The sequence below is a fragment of the Ciona robusta genome, chromosome 3, assembly GCF_009617815.1.
Source record: "Ciona robusta chromosome 3, ASM961781v2".
Lineage (NCBI taxonomy): Eukaryota > Metazoa > Chordata > Ascidiacea > Phlebobranchia > Cionidae > Ciona > Ciona robusta.
Genome location: NC_143237.1, coordinates 9,973,332 through 9,982,546, shown reverse-complemented (window position 1 = coordinate 9,982,546; position 9,215 = coordinate 9,973,332). Strand labels below are relative to the sequence as shown.

At 37.2% G+C, this 9,215-nt stretch overlaps 3 protein-coding genes across 5 annotated transcripts; 2 read left to right on the top strand and 1 right to left on the bottom strand.

Moving 5' to 3' along the window:
* Positions 1-31: 31 nt before the first annotated feature.
* Positions 32-6,461, bottom strand: LOC149739253 (troponin C-like). 3 transcript variants are annotated; one of them, XM_089875732.1, is made up of 6 exons: positions 6,297-6,447; positions 1,607-1,655; positions 1,350-1,459; positions 941-1,048; positions 545-683; positions 32-270 (listed from the first exon to the last, which is right to left on the bottom strand). In XM_089875732.1, exons 1-6 carry the CDS (start codon positions 6,378-6,380, stop codon positions 242-244), a joined length of 519 nt encoding a protein of 172 aa, XP_089731858.1. In that variant the 5' UTR covers positions 6,381-6,447; the 3' UTR covers positions 32-241. The 3 variants fall into 3 exon arrangements, with proteins under 3 accessions (XP_089731858.1, XP_089731859.1, XP_089731860.1); XM_089875733.1 differs by lacking the exon at positions 6,297-6,447 and adding an exon at positions 1,710-3,085; XM_089875734.1 differs by lacking the exon at positions 941-1,048 and having other exon boundaries at positions 6,297-6,461.
* LOC149739254 (calmodulin) lies at positions 3,230-5,683 on the top strand. The gene is made up of 6 exons (XM_089875736.1): positions 3,230-3,995; positions 4,203-4,233; positions 4,383-4,498; positions 4,739-4,873; positions 5,046-5,181; positions 5,402-5,683. The coding sequence occupies exons 1-6, from the start codon at positions 3,993-3,995 to the stop codon at positions 5,428-5,430; spliced, it is 450 nt and encodes a 149-aa protein (XP_089731862.1). The 5' UTR covers positions 3,230-3,992; the 3' UTR covers positions 5,431-5,683.
* A 160-nt stretch (positions 6,462-6,621) lies between the features above and the next one.
* LOC149739252 (calmodulin-alpha-like) lies at positions 6,622-8,666 on the top strand. Its single transcript, XM_089875735.1, has 6 exons — positions 6,622-6,972; positions 7,221-7,251; positions 7,325-7,440; positions 7,495-7,629; positions 7,714-7,849; positions 8,234-8,666. Exons 1-6 carry the CDS (start codon positions 6,970-6,972, stop codon positions 8,260-8,262), a joined length of 450 nt encoding a protein of 149 aa, XP_089731861.1. The 5' UTR covers positions 6,622-6,969; the 3' UTR covers positions 8,263-8,666.
* Positions 8,667-9,215: the final 549 nt, after the last annotated feature.

Sequence of the window (9,215 nt, the reverse complement as noted above, 5' to 3'; positions counted from 1 at the left end):
GAAACAGCGGGTCTTTCGAAGGTTTTCCAAATAAGGAGACACCGCAAAAAGTATCTTTTTACTTATGACGTCACAGTATGAGGAAATACATTGTTGCAAAACAAACAAAATTTAGGGGCAATCCCCGTAACAGGAAAGCGAATATGACGTGGGTAAATATGACGTAATAGAAGTAAGTGACGAGCGCCAGCGTGCGGATGGAAACAAGAGATGAACTAAATGGGGAGTTGCCTGGTTCCGATCATGTAGAATCCATAAATTTATCAAAATCTAAAAAAATAGAGAGATATTTAAATTCACCGTTTGTTATATACAGTAGGGTGAGGGAAGATGGGACACTTTTTAGTTCTATTTTCTCGTCTCATTTAGTAGTAAACAAAGAACATTCAAAGAATCATACAAGTTGATACAACTGTATCCTCACGACTCCCATAGACCGTTGTTAATTGTTTAAAATATGATCAGGATATTTGGATATTATGTGCTAAAGGTGTTCCGTCTTTTCCCTCCCCTACTACACATTCCACGAATTCAGAACCATTACCTTGAAATGTGACGTAACCATTGTCACTGTTGCTTAGTTTTCTAACAATGCTTATTATGTCGTCATAGGAAAAATGAATATCAGACCCATAAGAAAGGGCGAGCCGCAGGTCTGTTGTTGACACGACGCCATCTTTATCCTGTCATAAAACAAAGTCGCGGAATAAAACCTTGTGACCATAGGCGCCTATCTTTTGGTAAACTAGGGTGCAGTACAGTCCACATCTTACCCTTAGGTAGTTCGATCACCAATTTAACTGTTACTATGTGTATCAAGAATAATCACACAGGAAAAACTATTATATTCAATTCTGGGGCATGCATGCACACCCAGCATACCCATGTAAGGCGCCATAATGAACTGTAGAGTGTGTTTTTGTGTTACGGCACCATGTACCTTGTCTAATTTCTGAAACAATTGAATTATAGAACGTCTGACGTCGTCGCTACGATTAACTAATCTTTGAAATGATTCGAAATCAAATTTTCCAACCATGCTCAGAATCTGTAACAATGTTGATGACGTCATAATGATTACTGTTGCGTAGAGTGAAAGCCTTTGCCGAAAAGTTGATCAGATAACACCCTATACGTGTTGGGGTAATAGACCTACATTCCAGGTCTCAGGTGTGTCTTACTGAGGTCCTCACCCTTATATAATAGAGTCTATATAATTGTGTTTATAAACTGTCTCAGTTGGGTCCAGACTCTAGAGGTAGCACCCTGTGTGTTGGGGTATAGACCTACACCACAGGTCCCGAAGACTTTAATTTTACATCTTTACAAAACGCAAAAAAACCTCTAACCATGATTTCGTTATCCGTTAGATGTCGCCCAAGCTCGAACATGATGACTTTTAAATCTTCTCCATTAACGAACCCGTCGTCCTGATGTTTCGCGAACACATTCTTTAACTCTGGAAAATCGTTAATTACGTCACAGTTGTAATTGAGCAATGTCAAATGACACGTTTTAGTGAGTGAATAAACATGATATTTCATTGTTCTGTCACATACAGACAATGTCACGTCATTATCAAGTTACGTCAGCAACAATGACTCACTTGTAGAATCATAATAGTCGATTGTCTGATGCGTGTCATTGTTCTTGTGCTGTGTATAAATTGCAAATAAAGTTAAAAAATAAACAAAGCGCAAGGCACTTACCATTATTGGAAGCAATTGCGGCGATTACAATAATTAATTAGCAAGTTATTGCAGAAAGTGATCAAGGAAATTACTGGAAACAAGGAAATTACTGTTTAAAACAATCATTTTGAACCTACAGGCAGGTAACAGACAGAAACCCTAAACATTGCACAACCAACACGTTTGGGCATAAAAACAACGCAGCACTAATAAATTTATAGCTGTAGAGGGAAATACCAAAAGCAAAATAGAATAATACGACTTTTTTAATAACTTTGGCCCTTCCAAATATTGCAAAAGGAATTAGATGGTGTTTAATTGCACCAAGTATGACATTGTTTAGCTAACAACAAATTTGTTCGACATATTTTGTTGCTACAGCATTTGGGCAAAGAATTGCTGCGGCTTTGGAATTTGTACTGGTGAAAAATCCTCCCCTACGCCATTTGCTAACCGCTAAGCCTCAGCCTCTATGCTTTAACCGCTAGCCTAGAATGTAAATGTTGCGGAGGATTCTATACCTTACAATAGCTTTAATAATTTTCTGATGCCAATTCTCTATAATTGATAAATAAGCTTAATATTTTTTATTCTGGTCTTTAAAAACAGAAAATGCACGCGCACAGGAACTGGTATTGATGGGTTAACTGCTTAACACGGTGGCAGTCATAATTAATCCTAAACCTGATGTAATAATCGTCTAATTTGCAACAATTGTTACGTAAACCTACAACTAGAACACATGACTGGCCCGGGAACATATTCGTGATATCTTGTTTCTAATGTTACAGCATAATGACAACAACCTAGTGACGTAAGAATATGAATTGTGTCGCGTATGTGACGTAAATAAATGCGTTATGTGTGTCATTTGGGGCTTGTTTCGTAACCTTAGAGTGCTGGGTACAAGGCTAGATGCTATTGTAAGCGTGCGTGTCCTGTTACATGCGTGGTAACCGATAAACAGCACGAGGTGTGTGAAACAGAACACCTCAGTTAAAACGACAGTTATTTCCCCGCCACACGAGTATAAACAAGTTACAATCATTCATTCTTGAATAAGTAAAACTACTACTAACGATAACCGTCAGAGGGCGTACGAGAGTTCACTTTCATATGATAGACTGAGGAAAATGGTAAATTATACGTCACCAACCGAACAGGTATTCGTCAGCCACGTAGTTTCTTATCTAGTTGTTTTTGGCAAAAGCTGATTGCTATCGGACAGTGGCGTGATAAAAACATCCTGTCGAATACCAAAAGTCGGAGGCGTGATCCTTTTAATTCTTAGAGAATACACTTCGTTATTGTGACGTCACAAACTAACGAAACAACAGAAAAAGCAGGGAGTCGAAGCAGTGTCGGCTTTTCAACATTTGGTGCCGAGTTCGTGCGATCAGAGCGTTGGTTTGACGCATATATAGCCGCTTATTTCCGGAGTATGGCGTTACTTGGTGCAGTGGCTCAGTGTGAGCATTAGAGCCTATTAGTATTACGCGAGGCGTATCGTGTGGTTGCTAGACCCTGAATAAGGTCGTGCTATTGTAAGCCGGTTCGCCCTGGCAACCACATTTGCGTTGCTTCAACGTAGGTTAGGTGCTCCTCACAACTTGAACGTAGACATGCCGTTGTTAGGTCCAGTTTAACAGCGTTACTTAATTTGGTCAGTTGTGGTGTAAGATGGTTGTTAGTGGTAACAATATAATGTCGATGAAGGCGCAATGAACGACTAGAAACTCTATTTTTATGCTCTATTTTTAAAAAAATACTAAAAAATGATTTCATAAAACGAATAAGTGGTATTGTTCAGATTAATAAATAATATTTAATTTCGGCTCCAATTAGTTGCTGAGGCTATTTCCCTATTTGCTCATCCGGCGTTCTCACTCCACCGCATTGCAGGTATCGGTCAGCCAATCAGAACGCGGGATACGCGCTCCGTTATTCTCTTTAATATGACGTCGATAATTCAAAACGAGTGCGCTTATTGTGCTTAGCTAACGCGTCGTTTGACGACAAATACATTTCTCCATTTGGAACGGCCCAACCTTTCCTATGTGAGTCTGTGGCGTAACATTTGGTAAACAATACGAATAAATCGCGGCCCAATGAAAAGAAGACGTTTCTTTTACGGTTTAAATTAAAAGGGCGAAGTTATCATACTAAGTAACGCCTATGCGGGCGGTCGGGTAGAACAGAATGACCTGATATTACGAGCGGTTATCGTTTTTTTATTCTTACAAAATAATTTGCTTTACAGGTTATATAGATTGTTAGAACAAAAAATACTTATTGCGCAGAATGGTAAGTAAGTTTACTCAAATTTAACGGTAAAGTTTTTTTTAATTAATATTCTTAATGCCGTATTTCATTGTGTGTAACGGGCACTTTTTTAACGTTTTGTAACATTTTTTATAGAGACCGGTTTTTAATATTACTTTTCGCCGTTTTGGTGTACATAATTTTCAACTGGCGTCAATATATTCAAATTAAACTGAGTTTCTTTTCCAGGCAGAACAACTGACAGAGGAACAAATCGCTGGTAAGATTATGAATGCTTAATTTAAAATACATTGTAAGCCTGCCCAAGTTAACATTAAGCGAAACGAAAATAAATAATTAATGTTTCGTCTGCTTTGTTATTTGGCTCATAGTTGATGTAAGTCGTTGCCTAATTTATCAACTGTTTAGAATTCAAGGAAGCGTTCTCCCTTTTCGACAAGGACGGCGATGGTACAATCACCACCAAGGAGCTGGGAACCGTCATGAGGTCTTTGGGACAAAACCCAACTGAAGCTGAGCTTCAGGTATATAGTACCGAGGGGTAATATGGGATACTATTATAGCACATAGTCCCATAATTCTAGTTTTGAACATTTAACAACGCTCTTTTAGAGTCACGGGGCTATATGGCTATATAATTCTGTAATTTTTTTTAATTACTATATCGAATGGGACGAAAAAAGAGAATCAAAACATGTCTCACCCTACCCCATCCTATACTGTAATTATTATTGAATTTGTGATTAATAGAATGAACATTACAGGACATGATCAATGAAGTTGATGCTGACGGCAACGGAACGATCGATTTTCCCGAGTTTTTGACAATGATGGCCCGAAAAATGAAGGACACCGACACTGAAGAAGAAATTAGAGAAGCATTCAGGGTTTTTGATAAGGTGCGGAAGGGTATACAGGGCAGTTAAACTAGAGCCATGGTGACAACGAAAGACGGTCGTCTTTACGGCCGGAACAAATTACTATCATTTAAGAAAGGCACAAAAGAGTTGTTGCTCGTTTTTGTCTGTAATTATAGTGTTAGCATCTACTAACTATAGGTTGAATTTGTAGGACGGCAACGGCTTCATCTCAGCCGCTGAGCTGCGTCATGTTATGACCAATCTTGGTGAAAAGCTAACGAACGAAGAAGTTGATGAAATGATCAGAGAAGCCGACATTGACGGCGATGGCCAAGTCAACTATGAAGGTAAGTAAAGGACGCGCCTTAAACTTACATGGCATACTCTAATACTGTGACGTCTCTTTGCTTTTATGTGTAATGGGTTAACTCTTGCTCAAGTTCAAGACCATTGGCGTGCCACGCTGAAGGACCTCGCCCATAAAGAATACAATAGAAATTCGCCTTTATAATTTCTCGCGCGGAATTGTGCCCCTTTCTCTCTTTTTAAACGTTTTAATATTTGCAGAATTCGTAAAAATGATGACCTCGAAGTGATTTGAGCAGTTTACATTCCAGCTACACGTCCAAAAATGCATTCCCGATACCCAGAAGCTTTATTTTGATACTGCAACCTTATATTTGAAACTTATGCAAATTACCAAGTTTCACGTGCCTCTGTACTCCTAGTTGTCCAATATTATTGCAAAAATATTTAAGAAATAGTGCATTTTATACACACGTGTATGGCTGATTTAGCCTTTAAATAGATCTACACTGCACACATAAATTTAATAAATATAAAAATGTACATTTGCTTGAGTTTTCTTGATTTCAAATGAACCAGATTAAAAGAAATTTTAGCGCACGAAGGTTTATATTTCCACTAGATCAAGTTTTATGTAACCGCTAGACGATAACCAAGAGCAATGTATGGACCAGTGTGTTTTCCAGGTAGCTAGTTTTTTGGACTTGTTTTGCAAAATTAGTACATTTATTGTTTCTTTTAAACAGCAAAAAGGCCAAATAAATTTTATTCGCTGGCATAGCTATTATCGCACATTTAGTCAGTAGCCTCTAGCCTTAAACCCGTATTAACCTTTCTTTAGATTGATTTTGTAAGGTTCGCACTCAGTCATAGCAACTACCTATAAAAACCATATTTACCTAATCGATTATACTGTATACGTAAATCCTATGTCATTAAATCGTTTTAAAATTTCTTCATGGGTAATGGGATTTCGCGGTCAGTAATTAACGCATGGTAGTCGGGTTATAGGTCATACCGATCACTCGTAGGCTGTTGGTACAACATTTATAACGAAGATTTAGGGCAATAGATCTTACCTCGGAGCCCTAATAGTAATAAGTAATCACCTAATGCATTAAAATATTGCATCAATATATGAGAAACAATTATTTACCGAACTTAGTGCTTCCAAATCGACAAAATAAGCAAACTGGGTCCCCAATAAATGGATTGGAACGACGGTCATGGCCGAGCTCATTGATTTTCTTCAATTGGCCTGGGAACTTTTGAATTATGACGCGACAATGGTCTTTCCGCAATGCAGGTAGCCGTCGTCCAATCAGCGTCGACAACCGAGAAGCGGAGGTTTGTCAACGTTTTTCTCTACTTCTCGTCATCGCCGGCATCGGGCATTGTTTCCTTACGCTTTTTTCGCGAGAAGCCGCTCCCCGCTCTTGAGTAATCATCATTTTAGCAGTCAATCGCGTTCAACGTCGCCATTGTATACACGGCGGAAATTCTTGCGGTTTCTCAAGTTAAACTTGTAGGGTGAAATGTTAAGAGTATGCTGAGACCCTCAATTAAGTTATTGGAGAAACTAAAATAGGATCTGTGCAACCATGAATGGTTTCTCGAAACTGAAAGATTACGACTAGACAGTATTAGATTGTGCTACATGTACTTGACGTACTGATTAGTATGTTTCCCTAAACGTTATTTTTTGCTGGTTAAATGTAAATTTTGGATTCAGGTCAACAACGTTTAAATTATATTTATTTTAACAGAATTTATAAGTAGTGCATCTGCTGTACTGTATTTTCTTGTAAACTACCTGAAAAGTATAAATTATGGTAAGTTTTACTAAACTTAATTTTAGTTGTACTTAATAGCCTTGAGAGTTATTCTGATTTAAGTTATCAAGTTAATATTGCATTAAATAAACTAAATTTAAACATAAACTAGTATTTCTGTATTTGTCGCTTGCAATTTCAATTGAGGAAGTAATAGTGTAATTTAAAAGGAAGTATTTTGTCAGTTTCATCTCAAGACCGCCAATATTAAGAAATAACTTCTTAACAAACAAATTTATTGTCAACAGGCTGATCAACTCACAGAAGAGCAAATTGCTGGTAAGTTTCTGCTCAAATAATACCAATTTTCGACAAATGATAAGGTGGTATAAGTTTTGTTCTTTGTTTTTAGAATTCAAGGAAGCGTTCTCCCTTTTCGACAAGGACGGCGATGGTACAATCACCACCAAGGAGCTGGGAACCGTTATGAGGTCTTTGGGACAAAACCCAACTGAAGCTGAGCTTCAGGTAAATTTATTATAGAATTTGTGGTGTTCTGTCAATAATAGATAAATTTTACAGGACATGATCAATGAAGTTGATGCTGACGGCAACGGAACCATCGATTTTCCCGAGTTTTTGACAATGATGGCCCGAAAAATGAAGGACACCGACAGTGAAGAAGAAATTAGAGAAGCATTCAGGGTTTTCGATAAGGTAAATACCAAAATACAAATATGGCTTACGAGAGTGATTAAAATTAACAATTTGTTGTTTTTCCTAATCTTTTTTTATTTTTAGGACGGCAATGGCTTCATCTCAGCCGCTGAGCTGCGTCATGTTATGACCAATCTTGGTGAAAAGCTAACGGACGAAGAAGTTGATGAAATGATCAGAGAAGCTGATGTTGACGGAGATGGCCAAGTCAACTATGAAGGTTTGTATTTTAACACAAGAATTTACTTAACTTTTCAGTCTGCAACCTCTTTTAACAAACCAAAATTTTCTGCATTTCTTTAGGGTAATAGTATAATATTTGTACTTTGTGTAAAAATGGCAATCCCTCGGCAACCCCTGAAGTTCATTAAGACGCTAAGTTTTGGAAAGCCCTGTTTAAACACATGCACTGGACATATATCCTTAATGTAGCAAAAATGAATTGAATCAATTTTCTAGTTGTTCTCATGGAAGCTGACAGGTTTATAAATTACAATATAAGTCAACAGCTCAATTGGTTTAACCACTTTGTATAAGTGGGTAATCGGACACATTGACTCGAGGCAATTATGTAAATGGTTAATAAATTATTGCTGTATTTCAGAGTTTGTGAACATGATGACAAACAAGTGAATGGGGTGTATCCAAGTTCTTTGCTGCATTCTAAGTCTCACGTGTTACAAGAAAAACAATTTAAACAATTATCAATCATTCCATAGGCTGATTAATTTACAAATACTTTAAATATCTCTGCTACAGCATTGTCCATGACGAATCTGCGCAATTCGTGTTAAATATATATCCATTTGTACAACAACCCGAATATATCATCCAGTTGTTACACTCTTTTTACAAAGTTTTATTAATTCAATGTTGGTGCATTTTAACCCTTAAATAATTTCCCAAATACAAACTTGTTGGTATTACATACAAAAAATGTCTCCTTTTATTAATACGATAAATCGAATAGGTATGCGTGTTGCAATCTGAGTAGGTAGTCCATTTTTAGGTCAATAATAAAATTTCAAACTGAGAAATCTTTAAGCGTATAGCTCTATAGGAACTGGCGATTGCGTAGAGTAGAGTAGACCGTAGTTATGTACCTAGGTTTACAAATATTGACTGAAAGCTACATTTTCCGTGTGTACCGTTAGAAGTTCATTGGTTAATAGTTATAAAACCGTCAAGAGAAGCGAATAAGACTATATACATATTTGAGTAAGGAGGCAGTCTTGATTGAGTATTTCCGCACCTGCTACCTGTATTAGTGGATACATTTTGACATATACTATAACCAGGTAACCCCAAGTTGTAACTTATCAGTCGTCCAATCATATATGTTAGTCTTATTTACACAATGATACCCTTGGAACGTTACTGTAGTACACTGTACAGTATAGCCTACTGGCTAACTGCAGTTTCCCTTCCCCGTTAGATAAACGTTTGATGTACAATTTTATTGGCTTGCACTAAAACAGCACGACTTGTGTGAATAAATATAACAAAAATAAAGTCATTTTGTGTCGTAAATCCTTGTTTAGTATAGGTAAAATAGCATGTCAATTAAAAACAGAAACGAAACTTCT